Genomic DNA, 20,666 nt, shown 5'->3' with positions numbered 1-20,666 from the left:
CATATTAGGTGGCAATCCACGTGTATCTCAGAACAAAATTTACCTTTTTTTAAAGCACAGTTGTAGTTTTAAAACAGCATAGTACTAAGACTTTAAGTTTTGTCTTTCCCCTGGTTTCTCCAAACTTCTCTCTGTGCATGTACTGAAAACAAGTAATAGAGACTTGAGGCAACAGTCCAAACCCAGCTCTGGTACCTACAGACATGCATTTGGGCTTGCCATTTAACCTGACTGAGCTTGGTTTCCTCCTGTGTGAATGGAAACAATACTACCTAGTATGAGGTTATCAATAGAAATGGGTGTAAACATCTGGCATACATATTCAGTAAATGAGATCTGTTACAACTACTGGACTGAGCAGAATCTGTCCTTCTTGATTCCTTTCTTTTTCTCTTCCTTTCCTCTGATGATTAAATAAAGATTTCAACATACTACTTAAGAGACACAGTTATTTAAGATTCTGCATGAGCAGAATAATTTCTGTTTCTCTTGTCAATCCTATTTCCCACATTAAACGAAACTGACTCCACTCAGGAGACTTCTCAATTCTTTTTTCTGTGGATCAGAAAACTGCCATTAGCAACACCCAGACTGGTCCTAATTCCATTAGATCTTGACTACACAGGACTATCTGAAGTCATGGAAAAAGAAACGGCCTTTTTCTATTAATAGGACTTGTTTTCTACAATGAGTTAGCTCTGGTCATTTGGTGTCTTTTTCTTCTGCAATAGAAAGTACTCTGAACCCACTTACAAGACCAAAAGAATAAACTAACAGCTTCTTTAAGAGAATACCACATCTGAGGAAGAGACTGCTCAGGCACAGAGACAAAAGGAGAGTTTTCTCAACTACTGAGTTTATTCAAAGTAGGTTAAACTGAGAATGCCCTGGTGGTCCAGTGGTTTAGACTTGATACTTTCGCTGTCGTGGGCCTGGGTTTGATCTCTGATAAGGGAACTAAGATCACGCACACACACAAAGTAGACTAAGCTACTGAAAGCTGGCGACAAGCTGAGAATAAAAACTTGAATTAAGTACTTCTGCACTGGAATTTAAAGAGACATACTGCAGGCTAATATCAATAATATCTAATATCTGCATCACTAATATCTTACCTGTTTATCACTTCAAAAATGGTACCATCACCGTCAACCACCCCTTCACCCCTGAAATCAAAATATACACCAGTCCTGAGAAGAGAAATTATCTAGGGGACTCCAATAAATCAGGGTGTGTAAACAAGAATGAAAAGGAAACCCTCCCCTTAGAGAAAAAGTGGAATTCTCCCTTTTCTCTGGGAAGCCACCTGTACAGGTCAGGGAGCAGACGGGGAACACAGAATGGAGAGTTCTCGCGTCTTACATCTCTTTCCCTTACATGTTTTTACAGTATTTTTTTTTTTTTGGACCCCATAAGAAAAACACAGAACTAACAAATATGGAGATAATATTTTAATATTTCAAAGTGTTTTCTCTTTTTTTGAGAAACAAGAGTTGTAACATCTGCTGTTGCTGATCCTGGGAGAATGAGCATAGCTGAATGGAGAAGAGGGGAAGTGGTTAACAATAAGGCAAAGCCCACGTCTGGATGCGCCAAGGGTTACAGGACACAATAAAATTCCCACGTGTACATCCTCCTCTTGATCAAGCTGAGTTCTCAATGCGTAATAAGCTGCTGTCTTCATGGGCAAAATTTACTGGGCGAGTGATTAAAGGCTATCCAACTTGACCTTTACAACTGGATGAGAAAATACAATCTCTTCCTTACTAACATCACAAATTACTCCATCGTGACTCAGAGGTTGCTGGTAGACTGCAGAAATCACAAGTGTCCACTCTATGAACGTCAAAGCGGCTACTCTCAAGGGCCAGCCATTACGGAGGCTGAGAGGAGAATAATAGTAACAAACATTTCTAGAGCCTTACATACCAGGCACTGTTTAAAGGGCTTTATACTTATTAACTCATTTAATCCTCACAGCAACCCTTGAGGGAGGGCTCTTATACCCACTCTTTCCTCCACTCTGCAGGTGAAGACACTCAGCTAGCGTGTGGTGCAGGTGGAAGTCAAACCTGACAGCCGGCTCAACCTCCGTTCCTACACGAGGCCACATTACTTCTGTGGAATGAAGGAAACAAAGGAAAGCAACACAGGAAGGTCACTGAATGCATCTGCTCGACAAGCATCACCAGAAGAACCCAAAGCGTTCGGTGTTCAGTCGTGTCTAATTCTTTGCTTCCCCATGGACTGTAGCCTCTGCCTGTGGGATTTTCCAGGCAAGGATATTGGAGCGGGTAGCCATCCCCTTCTCCAGGGGATCTTCCGACCCAGGGATCAAAGTTGGGTCTCTCACATTGCAGGCAGATTCTTTACCATCTGAGCCACCTGGGAAGCCCCAGGAAAAGCCTCAAATTGTTGTGGAGAGGGAAAGAGACTGAAAGAAGGAAAAAAAAAAATACATCTACCCCCAGGAGTAATGGCTGCTGTGTGGAGAAGAACTCAGGGGCTTCCTCAACACCAGCTGAGAGCTCACCTCTTACGACTCACTCCAATCCATCCTTCAAGGCCTAGGTCTCTGTCACTCCAACCAACCCTCGAGAGTTCCGTGAGAACCTTGTGCGGTCCCACACTCCATGAAAGGCCCCAAGGCAAATAACACAGTATGGCCTGGGCTACCCTGTGCTTCCCTTCAAAAGCATATCATGTAGGAGTCCCCTTTACACCTCCTTCCCCTTCACCCTCGGTATCCAGTCTTTGACCAAATCCTATCGGTACTGCCTATTACAGACACCCAGAGCCCATGCTCCTCTCTCACCTCCACCAGGACCAGCCTAGTCCAGGCTCTCATCATCGCCCACGTGGACCAGTGCAGCAGCTTTCCAACTGCTCAGCCTGCATCTGCCCCTCTGGCACCCACTGCCCACCCTGGAGGGGCAGTGACCCCTCAGGACACGGCCTGCTCTGGGTGACCGGTGGGAGAAGCACAACGACCTGACAAAGCCCACCAGGTTCTGCACAGCCTGGTGCCTACCTCCCTGTCCAGCCTGGTCTCCCACACCCTCCTCCTCAGCCTGCATGTCGGCCACACCAGCCTTCCGTCAGCCTCTAGTACCTGCCAAGCTCCTTCCTGCCTTGAATCCAAGCCCCTGCATGGAATGCTTCTCCTCTCTGCCCTGTGAGTTTCTGTGTATCCATCAGACCTCAGGACAAGGGTCATTTCCTCTGGGAAGCCTTCTCTGCCATCAGGCTCTTTAAGCCCTGTGTATCTTTCCTTCTTAGCACTTGTCACAATTGCAGTATCACATTTGTTTATGTAATTATTTAAGTCTATCTCCCCATCAGTTTATAAACTCTTTGAGGGCAGGCTCTCTGTTTTTCTGTTCACCATATTGCCCCCAGAATCCAGTGTGTGTGCGTGTGGGTGCTAAGTCGCTTCAGTCGTGTCTGACTCCTTGTGACCCCATGGACTGTAGCCCACCAGGGTCCTGTGGGTTCATGCCCTCTTCCAGCAGATCTTTCTAACCCAGGGATCAAAGCCATGGCTCTTGTGTCTCCTGTATTGCCAGGCGGGTTTGTTACCACTAATGCTGCCTGGGAAGTCCCAGCACAGGCCTTGCAAACAGTAAGTGCTCAAAAGATTTCACTAAGTAAGTTAGTTAATAATGACTTAAAGTAATGAGAGGTTTCTAAACCACTCCAGCGGGGGCCAGGGAAACATTTGGAAGATTAAGAGACAATATCTAGGCTTGGGCACTAACACGGGCGGCATCACCAAATGCTCTCATATTACTGGAAAGAACATTCCATTGAAGACTGTCATGCATATGATATTCATCCAGAAAGAAAGTCGTGAAGCCTGTCCAGTGAGAGAGGCAGGGCAGCAGCCACCATGGATGGACTTGGTGTCCTCCCAGGATCTCACAGGCAATTCAACCAGCGCCCAGGGACGGCTGCTTCTATCCTCTCCCTCTTCTCTGGAGCAGTGGGAGCTTCTTAACTGTCACCTGGTTTCAGCAAAGGGCCCTGGGCTTCCCCTTAACCCTCTGCTCCTTCTGCCCTTCAACTGTGACACTCCCTGCCAGCTGCCTTATCAGCAAATGGCCACGGTCTTGTTTCCAGAACTGGACACGTGGGATAAAATCCCTTACTGACCCCAACTGCGTATCATGTTCAATGCATAAGAAAAGAAGGTTAGGAAAGTACAGTTCTTTTAACAATCAAGCAGAACTGGTTCTACCAGTTATGCTGACAGACTTTTTTCTCTGCCACAGGCCAAAAAGGAACTCAATTGGAAAGTGATGCAAATTTTCAACAAATGGGGTGTTAACCAAGGCCCCTGTGGTTTGTGCAGCACCTCTCTGAGTTCTGACAGAGCTTGCTATTATCACAGGAGTGAAGCAGAGACTGCCAGCTGGTGCTGGTCACAGAACATCCAAGTCTTCAAACCTGGGAATCCTAGAGGCCTGCATTCAGTCAGAACAGCAGCTTGAAATAAACGGAGGGAGGGCAGTTATGCCAGAGGGGTGGGATCAAGGTTGGGGTTTTTTGGTAAATTGCTTATTTCAATATTTACCCCAATGCTATGGCTACCTTTGTTTATTTGTTTTAAAAGGGGATAAGGGCATAAACAGCAGGTCTTCCAGTTTCCGTACATTTTATCCCACAGCTCAAAAGGAGCTACCTCTGTTCCTGCTGCGCTTGGACAATCAACAGTTCCCAGGACTTGCTGCCCAGACAAGGCCTAGGAACCCCGCCCCGCGCTGAGCCAGAGGCACTCCCATTCTGGCCACTTGTGTGCCAGACAAGATGTGAGAACTGCCACCCATTCTCCAGCAAGCTTGCGGCCCAAAGGAGACACGCCCTCTGGGAGCCACCTCACACAGCTGGCCCAGCATGGATTCCTTTTCCATTTTTTTTTTTTAAATTATGGCAACAGTCACATAATATAAAACATAATATTTTAACTATATTCAACTGCACTGTTCAGTGGCACTAAGTACATCCGCCTTGTTGTGCAAATGGTCCAGCATTTAAAAGGCGTCCACCTGATCGCTCAGATTTTCGTCTCTCAGGAGTGGCAGAGATCACAGGGCTGCAGTGAGCCTGTGGAGCGAAACCAGTGAGTCAGCACTCAAGCTGTGTGTCTGGTTCCTCAGGGCCGCAAGGTGGACCTGCCTCCAATGAATACCGACTGCTTCCAACAACCAGCTTCCAGGTAGGCTAACCACCAAACACCCAAAATAAAAGATGAAGAACTGACTTCAGCATTCAAGACATTTAGATGGACACATAAAAAAAAAAAAAAACTGGAAAACTGGGGAATCAGTGCTATAAATATTCATTCATTATGCTAAGTCACTTCCGTCATGTCTGACTCTTTGTGACCCCAAGGACTGTAGCCTGCCAGGCTCCTCTGTCCATGGGGATTCTCCAGGCAAGAATACTGGAGTGGGTTACCATGCCCTCCTCCAGGGGAATCTTCTCAATCCAGGGATGGAATCTGTGTGTCTTACATCTCCTACATTGGCAGGTGGGTTCTTTACCACTTGTGCCACCTGGGAAGCCAGTAACGTATTAATATTAGACACCGACAGAAGGTTCTCTTTTTACCCGTCATCTCACTTAATCCTCTCCACTCTTGACTGACATTACTGCTCCCATTTTAGAGACGAGGAAATCGAGGCTGACCAAGGGTAAGTGAAGCGGGACCTGAGCCTGGGCCTGCCTGCCCAGCACCGTTCCCTTCGCTGCAACAATCCTGGGCCTGCCCACCAACCACATCCTCCCAGGCAACGCTGTCTCCCCGCCCCCCCCACCCCGGCCTTTCAGACGCTCTTTCACCGACTGTACTGGCCTTTCTTAGGCACCCGCTGTACCAGCACAGCAAATGCGGGCGTGAACACCGCGCACAGCCCCACCGTCCCCAGAGCAACGGTCCGACCGCAGCAGGGGCAAGCGTGACTCCACGTGTGCAGGGCCACGCCGGGGGCGGGCAGGCCACGGCAGGGACGCGGCACCAACACCCAGCACACGTGGAGGGGAGGTCAGAAAAGATGGCTACCCTCAGGAAGTATCATTTAGGCTGAGACCTGAGAATCAGCAGAAATGAGTTCCGGGCCAAACAACCGACCCGCTGTCTGGCTGCTCTTCCTCATCTCCCTCCTGGGCATCTCCTCACAGGTCCTCTGCTCCTTGGGGAAACTCTCCAGCAACCCGTGCTGATGGCCCTCCTCCCCTCAAACGGACCTTTACTCCAGACTCCTCTTCAGGGATCCGGATCTGGACCCCAGACAGCCTCCCGGCCACTCGTACTGGAAAGGCCCTCAGACTCTCCAAATTCCCATTTCTAAATCAGCTCATCACTTCCCCCGTCCCTCCCTGAACCTGCGGTCCTCTGGACTCCAGCCCTGCATCCACCCGGCAGTCATTCTCAGCTCTCCCTTGCCTCTTGTATTTCTGTCTGCTCTGCTTTCCTGACAGCTCCAGAAGCCATCTGCACCTGTCAGCCCTGGCTGCTGCACTTACCCAGCCACCATCCAGCATACTGTACACTTCTGATTACCCTTGCACTGCCTTGCCGCTATCCCGCCCTTGCACCCACAGGGCCCCTCATCCCCCCTCGCCAGTCCTGCCCAGCCAATTCTCCATCCAACCCACTGCCACATAGTTCAAATCCTCTGCAAGCCTTTCTTAGACTGCAATAGTCTCTTTCCTTGTCTGTCTCCCCGAGTGATGCTAAGTAGGGGCTGGAGCTGTACTTTTCGTATTTTTAGCCTCAACAAGATATATGCTCCTGGATAGCAAAATGCCAATAAAAGTCTACTGAAAGCATGCATAACAAAATACAAAGAGAAAAACAATTCTTGATCCTGGTAATATTTTTTAATCCTAAACACAGTTCTTGAGACAATTCTATTCAAACTGACTACCTAATACTGTTGCACACCTATAACTTATATAACGTGTGTGTGTGCTTAGTCACTCAGTCGTGTCCGACTCTTTGCAAGTCCATGAACTGTAGCCTGCCAGATTCCCCTGTCCATGGAATTTTCCAGGCAAGAATACTGGAGGGGGTTGCCATTTCCTTCTCCAGGATCTTCCCGACCCAGGGATCGAACCCATGTCTTCTCCACTGGCAGGGGGATTCTTCACCACTGAACCACCTGGGAGGCCCAACTTCTATAATACTGTACACTGACTATACTTCAAACGAAAAAAAGCTTTTTTTAATTTTAAAGCTTAAGAATAAATGAACAAAAACTACTACCTACGTTTGTGATCAGTGGTAAGTATCACTGACCTTTCCTCACACCTCTTCCTTAGCTGGCTTCCTGAAACACGCTCTAGTTTCATCAGTAAGGCAGGGGCATGTTCAAAAACAGACTCTGAATCGGAAGCCTGATCACTAAGGATGGAGTTTAGAGACTGAGCGAGTCTACCTACTGTTGAGGTCTAGGAAGCTGGAGAAATCAATTTAGGGTTTGTTTCCTGGAGCCAATTTCCAAGGCTGCTGGCCCCCCACTCCTGGACAGATGACTCTGCACCCTGCCAAGTCAGCCTGACCAGGTACCAGCTTTGCCGCTGACCACAGCTCGACTCTGCTAACGGTACACTGCCTTGGCAGGTGGAGATAAGCAACAATTACTGTTACAATGAAGCACGATGTCAGCATCTGACGTCCAGTAAGAGGCGAACTGACACACTCTGTCTGGACTCAAGGTCCCAGACCACAGACATGACGCAGTTCGAGACCGGGTTTTAAGGACTCTGCTCTTTACACATCATGCAAATCAGTTCTCAGCCACAAGCAGTGTTCATTTCACAGGGCGAGCTGGGAACTCTCAGGAGCACTTCAGGCTAAACATCCATTATCCACAGAAACAGACTAACTTAAACATGTAAATATGTAATTAGCAGAGGTTTTACTATGTCCTATTTCACATGCCCTGTGTCGTTTGTCTTAACAACAATCCCATAAGGAATTTTCATTCTTACTTCACAGATAAAACCAGTGAAGCTCCAGGAGGTTAGATGATGTGCCTGGGCTCAGAGGGCTAAATACGTGGTGAAGCTAGAACTCAAGACTTCAGACACCAAGTTTGGTCCTTCTGATTCATAAACTGTGATTCCATAAGAGTTTATTAAGACATAACTCCCATACCAAACAATTCACCCATTTAAAGTATACAAATCGAGGTGTTTATCAGTCCACTCACAGGATTGTACAACTGTCACCAGAGTCAACTCTAGAATATATTCAGGTACCCAAAGGTGCCTTTACCCAAGAGCAGTCACCCCATTCTTCCCACAGCCCTAGGCAGACAATCTTAAACTTTTCTCTTATTACAAAATAGTACTATCAAGTGTCTCGTCGACTCTGACAAGTCTCCAGGGCAGGGGAAACAGGCAACAACCTCCCACGGCGCCCTTACCGCCAACTCCCCCACCACCAACAGCTGAGCCAGACCTCATTCATGTATCATTCTAAATCCTTTCTCTCCCATTTAGATCTCCTGCTAGTCCCCCTTATCTCAGATTCTTTTTGAAGGAAGAAAGTAACTGCTCGCCAAGATGATCCCTGGTAAAGCCCTCACCTGTTTTGACAGCTCATCACCCACTGCACAGCAGTGGAAGGTTTATCAGTACTTCTTAGCAAGGATCACTCTTACCAGGCACTCCCCAGGCCTTTAAATAATCCAAACCCTTTATCACATTCTCCCTGGTAGGAAACTCAAGCTAGAGAGGAAATGGTGAGACCGTGGGCAGCGTAAGCCTCAAAACCCACAGATCTGACCTCGCCAAAGAGCTGGCTCAATTCCAGAAGACAGGGCCTGAGCTCAGGAGCTGCCTGAGGAAGCTAAGGTCGGCCCAAGACACATTGCGGGCAACAGCTGGGCTTCAGGCATCCATGCAGGTCAACAGCCTACCAACCTCAGCACCACAGTGACAGTGAAAAGGAATATCTTTAGGCAAAACATCTCCTGCCAAAGCAGACTCTTGGGGCACAAAGACCCAGAGTCAAATCAGTGATCACACCGAAGTTCCTCGTATAGTTCTCAACCTCAGCCCCCAAAGCTCACTCTGCAGGAGAGGTGAACACGACCTGAGTGAAGGGCCCGCCAGCGACCTTCTGAGGCCCTCTCCCATGATGGCCGAGCCACCGCCCATTCACCCTCCCTGAAGCCACTGTGAGCTCCACAAGGCCACGCTGAGTGGTGGGCACTACAGCCCTGCCCTGGAGGAGCTTACAGTCCTGTCGGGGAAATAAGAGCTGCAGACACAGAGCACAAAGGAGTCAACAGTAAACGCTCTATGGTGCCATCAAAGCCCATAGCTACAGTCAGCCTGTGCCACAGAGGCAGAGCAGGGAGGCTGCCAGGCACGAGGAAAGACCTGGGAACACAAAGGGGCTGAAGGAACAGGAGCCCTCGGCTCAGCCTGGCCGGGGCCTTCACACTGCACCTCTCACACCCTCTCTCTTCTGGTCTGTCTCTATTCTTGGGCTTCCTCTGTGATTTCATCTGAAACAGCAGTTCTTAAGAGGGGCTGAAGGAAGAGATGCTAGTGAACTGAAAAAAACTACAGGTTCCTACTGCAGGTCTCCCTCCCACTCCCCACACTCCCCCACATACACCCTTCCCACCACCCCCGGGGGTCATATCTGAATCTCTAAAGCAGGACTGGGGACAGTGAGTTTTGAAAAAGTTGTTCAAGAATCATGCTGTGGGTTTTTCTTTTTTAAAAAAGCTCCTTGAACAAAATATTGTTTAAAAACACTTGCCTAATCCAGGAAATGAGACCCAAAGAGGTGAAGGGGCTTCCTCGAAGACACTCAGATAAGAAATGGCCACAGCCCAAGGTTCCTGAATCCAAGCTATTGCTCTATCAACAAACCAGAAGCAGGCAGAATCTGGGTGAGCCTGGGAACGGTGCTAAAGTTCGGACCAGTGAAAGGGGCAGGGGGCATGAAAGACCCTTAAATAGGAAAATGACATGTCAAGGCAGTGTCCAAAAGGAGCCTGGCCGTGATGTGAGGGGTGTCTGGGGGAGGGGGGCTCCAAAGGGAGCAGTGGTAGGTGGGAAAACCTGTGTAAGGTAAGCAGCTGCAGTTGGTGGTCCCGGCCATCAGAGGAGGTGCTTGGTCTGGACCACACAGTACTGAGGAAATGAGAGAGGTGCTGGCAGCAGCTGGGAAGGAAGGAAGAGGAGCTGAACTAGAGGCAAAGTCCCAGGACCTAACATGCTGCCCAAACCCCAGGGCCCCCAGCCCCGAGACAAGGGAAGATACTGTTACAGGAGGGCAGAGAGGGCATCCATGACAGCTCACTGAGAAAGAAAACCGTGCTGGAATAGAGATGGGAAGGGCGCACACTGTGGGTATGGCAGGATCCCACAGGGGGGACGGCGCCCCCAGCTCCAGACTCACGCCTCTGAGAGGGCGAGTGAAGAATGATGCTCAAGAGGAACCAAGTCAAGTTGGGCCATCATCGGGACCCGCTCTAGTGGCCAAAGACAAGGACACATGAACGAAGACACACAGCTGCGACTTCTGGGGTGAAGACTTAACAGCAAGTACTGCAGTTAACATTTCCGAAGCATTTACTACAAGCCAAGTTGTACTGAGTCAGCAACTCTCCATGGAGGGCCTCACTTGAGACTAACGACACTAGTATGGGCTGGATACTATGACCTTTATTCCCATCATACAGAAACTGAGGCTTAGAGAACTTACATACCCAGCCTAAATCCAAACAGTGAGTAGCAAAACTCTGATTCCAAAGCCATGCCCCTCATGACACTGAGAGTGAGGAGGGCAGTGCTGGAATGCACACAAGGGCTAGGAGAAGAGGTCAGGGGGCGGTCACGAGACCACCAAAGTCTATCATTTAAGCTAACTGATGAGACCAACAGCAGCTGCAGAAACACATGGCACTGCCTTGTGTGTGTGCCCTCCTTGTCCCCCTCCAGGGCTGTGCTGGGCTGTGCTTAGTCACTCAGTTGTGTCTGACTCTTCGTGACCCCATAAACTGTAGCTCATCAGTCTCCTCTGTCCATGGGGATTCTCCAAGCAAGAATACTGGAGTGGGCTGTCATAACCCACCTCCAGGGGATCTTCCCCACCGAGATCGAACCCAGGTCTTACACACTGTAGGCAGATTCTTTACTGTCTGAACCACCAGGGAAGCCCAGGAATACTGGAGTGGGTAGCCTATCCCTTCTCCAGGGGATCTTCCCTAGCCAGGAATTGAACCGGGGTTTCCTGCATTGCAGGCATATTCTTCACCACCTGAGCTACCAGGGAAGCCCCTCAGGGCTGCTATGTATAGATGTCAGGTCAGCAGAGGAGCTGGCAAGTAGCTGAAAGCCTTGGGGCAGTAGCTCTTCCATGATCTTGGAACAAGAGGAACTGGGGCAAATGAGAAGCTGCCTACAGGCTCACCAAGAGCCAGGCTGACCTACACAGCAGCATCCACAGAAAACAGGGAACAAACTGCAGGTCCCAGCGGTACCCCCGGATTCTATTCTTTAAGACCTGCCGCATTCACACGGCCCACGTGCACCTTATATAAGAGATGACGACAGATGGTCCGACCACCTGGTCCCCATGCACCTGTGAGTCTTCCAACTTGTCCCTCTTGCTTGCAGCCTCCTCCTCCCCACACCGGAGCCCATGTCAACGCTGCCCTTTCCAAGTCCCACGCAGCCTCCCAATGAGGCCAAATGCTGCTGTGGGGCCGCAGCGGGCCCTCCTCCGTGCCCGGGAGCGTCATGCGCTCCTCCCTTGTCAACAGGCAGCACCTACCTCCGTGCAACACAGCCATCTGTCGACATGCCATCTCGCCGGCAGAATGTGGGCCTCCCGAGTGCACAGACTGCTTTTTTCTCTCATTCCTAATTCTAACACAGTGCTTAGCAAATGGTAGCAACACTCAATAATTCTCCCAATTCAAGTTATTGTTTGGGCGTACATGGTGTTTCTGCTCATGCTCAAAATAAGCCTGCCAGGAAGAGGGGCACCCAACGTTAGGTGAAGATCAAAGGGAGGCTCAGAGAGGGGAAGTCACACCAGGAAGCAGATCTCAAGGGATTCAAGCAAAACAGGGATACGATCTTATGTATGGATAAAAGGGTAGAAGAGTAAGATTTTTCATTCAAAAAACTGGGACCATTCCCATCAAAGGCATTCTCAGGAATCTTAAAAAAAAAAAAAAAAGAAAAGCCCTCTCAGCAAAAACAAACAAACAAACGAAAACCCAGCAGTTCAGGATCACTGCCTGAAACAGCAGCTGACAATCTGTTACCAGGGAGAAGGCAGACTTCAAAATGTGCCACCCCTGTGGCCAGCGCTCTCACGCACAAGCCCGGCTTTTCTCCTGGCCGAAGCCACCCTCTCCCCACAAAGCAAACAAGTGAGGGCTCAGACTCCTCCTCTGAAAGGCCGCCCAGCAGCGAGGTGTGTACAAGGACTGAAGCGTTTAACGTCAAAACAGCACTCGATGTGGCTACTGCCTTTGGAGCACGTAAAGAGAATTATTACTCCCAGAGGTGATTTGATTTTCCTTACTCGTATCTTCAGTAAATCATTGACCAGATGTGATAAATGCATAAAATGTGGCCTATGATGGAAAGACTCCGAAATGAGGAGAGAGGAAAAAATAAGTCCACAGAATGAATCCAGCAAAATGTCAAAGGCCAAACGCTAACAATGAAAAAAAGCCGACCACTCAGTGTTCTCATTAGGCTGGAATTTTAAATATAATCAAAGCATTCTCAAAAGTAAAAAGGAAATAAGAAAAGAGGAAAAGAAACTTTCAGAGATAGTGAAAAACACTCTAAGAAAGAGTTACCACACAGCAAACTTTCCGGGCACGGTGCCATGGCAACAACGGCAACAACTAAAATACTCCACTGTCATTAACACCTTAGCTTAGGGAAAGATTTCTGTATTCTAAGACTGGTGACTGAGTACTTTCTGGAACCCTCCAGGGGGCTCCTGAATAAGAGTAACAATGAAAGCCCACATCTCCTGAAGGTTACCCAGCTAGCGGCCAAGTTCTATCTCCTTAAGGTTACCCAGCTAGTGGCCAAGCTCTCTGCTATGCAGCACCCCCTGTGCACACTCACAGTTCAGATTCATAAATGTTCACCTACACCTATCAGATAAGACAGATATCATTATTTCCACTTTTCCAGTAAAAATACAACTGAGGCTTGGAAGGACTGGCCTCATGCATAGGTAGCAAGACGGAGGAATGACAAGTGGTTGCTTTCCCTGGAGAGTGATGCCCAGGTATGCAGAGGGGACTAGGCGAAGGGGGAGGCCCTGTGGCCCTTCCAGCTACTGGAAAGGTTTGCTCACTGCCGGGGCCCCTCTCCATGTCTACCTCCTCTCTTCTTCCTTCTGAAGCAGCAGCAGATTAGAGGTTGGCAAAATTATCCTGGTTCAATCCTACCTCCCAATCTACCTCAAGAGGCTGATTCTAAGTGATTCATTAAACTACAAACCCTCTGTTCTCCTTGGGGTCTCCAAAAAAGCACATCAGAAGTCACTAGTGTGGACTTCCCTGGTGGTCCAGTAGCTAAGAATCCACCTGCCAGTGCAGAGGACATGGGTTCAATCCCTGGTCTGGGAAGATCCCACATGCTGCAGGGAGGCTAAGCCGTGCACCACAACTACGGAAGCCCATGTGCCCCAGGGCCTGTGCTCCACCACAAGAGAAGCCACTGCAACAAGAAGCCCTTGGACCACAACTGGAGAGTGGCCCCCACTCGCCGCAACTAGAGAAAAGTCCACATGCAGCAATGAAGACCCAGTGCGGCCAAAAGTGAGTGAAAAAAAAAAAAAAAAAGACGTCGCATGGAAACCTGAGGGTGGCTCCTTGCTGGAAAACCAGCTCTTCAGTGTCTGCCCTGCTGACAGGAATCAGTGGTACCACCTTCAGTCACGATTACCACAGGGCAGGCTCTAAGTCTTTACACATACTGTGTTTGCAACCGTGTAAGACACAGACCAAGCCTGGACATACTAAAAGAAAAAATGGAAAGAGTCACTTCGGTTATTAGGGTAGCATAATTAAGGGTAGCTTCATTTTCCTAACTTCCAAAGTCGGCAATATTGTCTTTATCATAAAAATAAGGTATATATCTTTTATAGTGATTAAAAAAATTTTTTCTGACCCCCTGAAAACTGAGTTCTCTCTGATGCACACTGCGACACAGGACGGTTTCCTGTGGAAGTAGTCAAAGGACACCAAAATCCTGCTGAGCATGTGCAGAGAAGGACCCAGAACGTCTAAGTTTCTAAGCATGGGTGTCCCACAGCCTGAGACTCTAACAGCACGGCTGGTTTTAAGGTCAGAGACAGAAGCAGGGTGCGGAAGAGTGGTGGCCGCAGTGGGGGCTGTCGCAGCGGCCACTGTGCTGCTGGCTGCAGGCAGGACTGCCTACATTAGTCTCCTGACATCTTCTGGTGCTCTGTCTGCAGAAGCTGTGTGGTGCTGGAAGGGACCCAGGGAGATGCCGCAGGAAGCACAAGCAGCAGAGAAAAAGCGGAAGCTCTGGACAGATCATCAGGCTAGAGCCACAGCTAGGAAAGTGGTCATTTCAGGAAGAACTCTTCATGTCCTTTAACAGCCTGTGAAGTCACTACCGATGATCTCGAAGCTCAAGGAGAAAATTGTGTCCTTAATGGAGAAGAAGTCACAGGATCTAGATTTTGCTTTCAGAGGTATTCCTTTCTTGCTAGAACTGAGGAAGGAGGTCTGTTTCAGGATAAGCCAATCTCTTCTTGTCATCGACCCATCAAAGTCATCAAAATTGGTATTAACAGTTTAATACCATCGTGTTCCACCAAAAAAATAATCTCAATCATTTCATCTGTTCTGGACCCCCAACATCTAGAACAGTGCCAATCACCACCCGGTGCTGAGTAAGTACCTGTTGAACAAATTAATCATATCTCCAATGAGCCCCATATCTGCTCATGATCCCCTGGTGGACAAACTAACAAAAGCCAAGAAAGAAACTGCTGCCAGAGAACAGGAAAAAGCACTCCCATGTGCAAACACCAGGCATGCCTACAAGTATGCTTCACTAACGACATCCCTGGCATTCACAGAGGGATAAGAGAATGGCCCTGGAGTCCGACCACCCTAGTTTAAATCCTGGCACCAACCCTTGCCAGCTGTGACCCTGAGCAAGGAACTCTCTGGGTCTCACTTTGCACGTCTGGACACAAAAAAGAGAGGTCATGGTAGTATTCACCACATAAGACACATGAGGATGAAATGAGATAAGGAGTTTCTGGGACACAGAAGTGCCTAATCAATACCAGTAAAAAAATTTTTCAATTTTAATATATACCCACAGTCCTAGCTCTGGGAAGCACACAGGATCACACCACCAAAAGAAACAGCCCTAAGTGAGGAAGAGGCAATCAGATACATTATTCTCCCTGGGGGAATCAATGCAAAGCATCGGCTCTTAAATCTGGATTTTTTTGGACTTTTCTCAGTCTTCACATCTTGTCTGTTCTCAAATCTACGTAAAACCTTTCCTGAACTCCTGTGGGTCTGGCTTAGTCACAGGCAGTGCTGGCCTCAGGAGACAGCTCTTAACCCTGCTCTACAAAAGCACTGTACCCGTGGGCAGGACAATTAACCCTAAGGGCCTCATTTCCACATCAACAGAACAGACCAAGAGTTCATGTGCAGACTGGGTCATCTCTGTATTTTCTTCCAACTCTAAAAATTCACAACTAAGTAACTAATAACTATTACTAGTACGTTCAAGTCAAACACTGACCTAAACTCAACTAGAAAGTACATCTTAACCATATTTGGCACACCACACAAACATGGGCACAAGTAGAGCAGACTCTCAAAGCTGAATTCTTCCTGGTCTTAGTTTCGGAAGGCAACACACAGCACCCTGAGGCGTTTATTCAGCTCTCTCATCACTAGAGAACCCGTTCTTATTAAATCAGAACTTTCTCCTAGGACCACCATTTAATGGGGTTTCCCTGGTGGCTCAGCAATGAAGAATCCGCCTGCAGTGTGGGAGACCTGGGTTCAACCCCTGGGTCGGAAGATCCCCTGGAGAAGGGGATGGCTACCCACTCCAATATTCTTGCCTGGAGAATTCCATGGACTGAGGAGCCTGGCAGGCTACAGACCATGAGGTCGCAGAGAGTTGGATATGACTGAGCAGCTGAGCACACACACCGTGGTGCTTTATTTATTAGTACAAGCTGCCAAGTACAGACAGTAAGCATTTCTAACCACTAAGAATTACCAAAGCAGAGTTTACAATCTCAAGGTAACTGAGCAGAGAACTGACAGTCTTAAGGAAATCAGTTGTCCTTCGGTACCAGAGAAGGTAACTAACCAGAAAACCATTTTAAAACCATACTACCTTCCTGGCCTCTTTGTGCTACCTAACATCTCCCATCACACTGTCTGTCTCTGTTGAGGAAAAGGGGTCTAATTTAAAAAGAAGTTACAGTTGACAACTGACAAGGTAAGACATTTACAATATACATTTCTGGTGAAATGGGCAGATTATAAAATAATGTGATCAGCAATATTAATCCCATTTTGGTAAAAAAAAAAAAATATATATATATATATATATATGCCCTACACACACATCTGACAGGATAACACTCCAAGTCACTAATAAGCTTGCAATTTTTCCATTAAAAAAATGTTTGCTTATCTACATTGTCTTATTTTTCTACAATGAACACTAATCGTTTCTGAAATCACCATAATTCAAACACGTGTTTTCTGTACAAGAAAAGAAGAGCTGGCACCCAAACTATAAGCTAACACCTCGCTGAAGCAGAGCTCAGCATCCAGGGTTCCATTCACAGAGGCACCTTGTGCCTGGGCCTATGCTGGGGTGAAGGTGCTGACATGTTTTCAGGTACCAGCCATTGGGTACCACCAAGACCAGCCCAGCTCTCTCCCTCCTGTTCACCTCAGCTTCCAAAACCATCGACTTCCTATTTATCAAATTTATTGATGTGCCACCCTTTGGGCAGAGTTTACAAAACGCGACCGAAGTTCCTAAATTACAGCTCAAGATTTTAACTTGCTCGTTCCCTGATTTAGGAGAATCAGTGACAGAAGAGCCAAGTTACCATGGCAGAGATCCAATGTTAATGGAGGAAGTAAACTCCTATCCCTCATTTTAGGCTGTCCGATGCCAACCCTTTCTGATCACAAGAGAAAAAAAAAGCTATTATGTGTAAAAGCATCATCTTCAAATACTCTTACCCAGTTAAGCCTTCTGCTTTTGATACAAAGTGCTAACTCTTGACAGGCTCTTTGGCATACAGAACATAGATCCTGTTAAATCTTACAAGGTCTGATCAGTCAAGAACAAGTTCATCACTGGACACAGGGACCATAAGGCACCTTACATCCTGAAGGTTGTTCTGGTGGCTTAGTGATCTACCAGCAAAAAGAGCTGTGAGAAATTGTGACCTCCCAGCTCACAAAAGCAAAGCGCATACAAAGAAGTGATGGGGAAACACATGAAAAACACTGACAATGAACTCGGTATGAGGGAGAGGAATAGGAACAGCAGAATGACAGTCGTCAGAAGGACTTCTATTAAGCGAGCCAGCCGAAGTTCATCAGACCCAGGGCTCTCAGAGGCACATAGCTACACCTCAAAACCGCTCACACGTATTTCCGATAATGTAATGGCTAGCAAAAGCTAGACTATACTTAATGACAAATTGCTTCCTCACTCTTTCATTCCCTTATCTTCTAAAACTCATCGACAATTTAGGTCAGAGCCTTACACTCTGTCACAAAATATCTTTAGAGACAGATTTCAACAAAGAAGCATAGTGTCTACATAGCATTATTTTATTGCGAGGAAAGAGAACTGCCAACTATAAGGATCTGAAAAATGCGACCACTTCAGGCTTATTTGGGGGTTGACCCACTCCCCTTCCCTAATATCCCTCAAAGAAAATATATCAGGAGCTGAGGGCAAAGAGGGAAAACATGCCTAATTACAACATGTGTGCTTGGTGGATAAAAAATTGGAACATTCTTGAACTCTGGCCACATTTCAGAAGACTTCCACTCGCATTCGAATCTCACTAAAAAGGAAAGGTTAAAAGATCAGTTGCATTTCAACCCAGGCTCAACCAAAAAGACACAAAGAGAAACTGACCACATTACTTACCCTCGATACTATAAAGGGAGCCTGCTGAATATTCAAGATGACCCTGACTCTATCAGGCATTTACAGAGGAAGTGGTTTTTATTTTAAAATTAGGACTAAAAATAAGAAGAGTACTCTGCACTGGAAAAAAAGACACACATTTGAATTTAAAGATACACATGCAAAGGCTTCAGGCCACTGGTGGTTTTACAGAAGCACTCCCTGATGAAGACCTCTCCTCACAGTCCACCTGCCTTTGCTTTACAGAGGTGGGAAGACAGCCCAAGAATTTTCCAATGCTTCTGCACCCGTTGCTGATTAAAGTCTTAAGAGAGGAGCAGGGAAAAAAAACTCTTCAGAAATCAAAAATGAAAATGCATCTAATCAAGCATTTGGATCAGGACCTCAGTGTGGCCTACGAGTTGCAGCCTAACTTCCTCTCCGGGGACTCGGGCATCCCCTCCCTCACTGGATTCTGCAGGGCTGGTTTCCTTGATGGCCCTCCAACACTCCAGACTCTACCCTCAGATCCCAAGCATCCTTCAAGTCTTTGCTCAGATGCCCAAGTGCAAAGAAGAAGAGGGGGTCTTTTCTTTTCCCACCATACTTTTCAACTTCCAATACACCATATAATTGAAAAAAGAAAAGTGTTAGTCAGTCATGTTCAATTCTTTGCGACCCTAAGCACTGTAGCCCTCCAGGCTCCTCTGTCCATCAAGATTCTCCAGGCAAGAATCCAGGAAGGTTGCCATGCCTTCCTCCAGGGCATCTTCCCAACCTAGGAATCATACCCACGTCCCCTGTGTCTCCTGCATTGGCAGGCAGGTTCTTTGCCCCATGGGCCATCAGTCAATCCCTATTTTTATCCCACTGGCAACTTCTAATATACCATATAATTACTTATATCTATTTTACCGATTGTTTACTCCTCTCTCCCTCAGATAAGCTCCCAGAGAACAGGGATATTTATTCTGTTTACTGATGTATACCCCAAGCAGTTTAGAACAGTGTTTGGCCCTGAGTAGGAGCTCAAAAAAATATCTTCTGAATGAATGAATGAACTTGACACTAAAACTCCAGGAGGAAAGTAAGGAGGTGGAAAGGCTGATGCTGAGGAGTGAAATGAAAGAGGGAAGAAGCGACAGAGGGGAATTTACAAGGAAGAGACAGATACTGATTGAGGCCGGGACCGACCCCACTTTCTCCCAGTAGTGCTGATGGGAAGCGGGAAGCAGGGCACCGGGTCCCGCCAGCGGCATCATAGCACTCTTAGAAGCAAGCAGCTGAGATAAGCAAGCTCTACAGACTCACTGAGAAATGCCAAGAGCAGGGCAGACCCACCCGCCGGGATTGCAAGCTCTACGCAGGTCCCCGGAGTTGGGGCGGGGGGTGGTCAGTCCCCCCAGCCCTTCCCCTCCCGTGGTGCCCCAAACCCCAGCTCCCCTCTACTGTAGCCAGGAGCCAGCCGGGCCGCAGGACCTTCCCGGCCAGGGCCCCTTCACCTGGTATCCCGGTGAGGTGGGCCCTGCACTCGAGCACCTGCCCGCCCGCGTCGGGGAATCCCACCCGGGCCCGCGAGGAGTCCCAGCGCGCCCCTGGTCCTTCATCCCGCTCAGCTCCCCTCCGGCACACGGGCAAGAAGCGCTCGCGGCCCTCGGGAGGCAGGGAAGGGGCTCCCGGCGCCCCCCGCCCCTGCCACTCCAGCACGACGCCCCGCCCGCGCGACGCCCCCTCACCTCGGGGCGCACGTACGACACGAAAGAGGGCTTGGGCGCCTTGGTGCCGCCGCCACCGCCGACTACTCCTTTTCCCAGCATACCGCCACCCTGGGTAGCAGCAACGCGCGGGAGCAGGGGCGGCCGCTCGCAGCGGCCACCAGCACTGGCGGCCGGGGCTCCGCCCATCCCCAGGGCCGCCGCGGCCGCGGCGCCGCCCGCATCCGGCTCCGCCGCCGACACCGCTCGCCCCGCCCAGGCCCGCCCGGGCCCCACCTCCTCTGCGCTTGGGCCCAAGCAGTAGGGAACCCGCCGCCGGAGGCCACGCCCCCTCCGTTCGCGACAGGCGGATCTGATTAGCGGATAGTCGCCTTCAGAAAGGCTCCATTCCACCCTCTTGCGGCCAAGCCCGCCCCCATGCGTTCTCTGATTGGCCAAAATGCTCTGCCGGCCGCGCCCACGCCAAGCCCCTCCTTCAATGAACTTGGAGGGATGTTTTCTCTGACCAATCCAAAGGGTTCTCTCCAGATTCCCCGGCGATTGGATAGCAAGAATGTCGCCGTCGCCCAGTGATCCTGCGGTCACTTAAGTTGTGAGCGTTGGTTCACTGCAGTTCTCTTTCCTGTCCCTTTTGGAACAAAACTTCCGAAAGCGTACTGTATGGAACCTCACCGAATGAGTTTCAAATCCCCATCAGTGATGTTCAGGCTTACTATTTTGAAAAGTGAAAGTAGCTCAGTTGTGACCGACTCTTTGCAACCCCATGGA

The 20,666-nt window shown here is 48.6% G+C and overlaps 1 protein-coding gene across 1 annotated transcript in view; it reads right to left on the bottom strand.

Annotated features, from left to right (window-relative positions):
• The window catches only part of MTMR12 (myotubularin related protein 12), a 66,518-nt gene extending 46,407 nt beyond the window's left edge, over positions 1-20,111 (bottom strand). The window contains exon 1 of the mRNA XM_018065668.1: positions 19,920-20,111. Within this exon, the coding sequence (XP_017921157.1) occupies positions 19,920-20,087 (168 nt within the window). The 5' untranslated portion in view covers positions 20,088-20,111. The remainder of the gene's footprint in view (positions 1-19,919) is intronic.

This window comes from Capra hircus, chromosome 20 (assembly GCF_001704415.2).
Source record: "Capra hircus breed San Clemente chromosome 20, ASM170441v1, whole genome shotgun sequence".
In the NCBI taxonomy this organism is placed as follows: domain Eukaryota; kingdom Metazoa; phylum Chordata; class Mammalia; order Artiodactyla; family Bovidae; genus Capra; species Capra hircus.
Note: the sequence above shows the minus strand (reverse complement) of the source record. Positions and strands in the feature narration are given on the sequence as shown.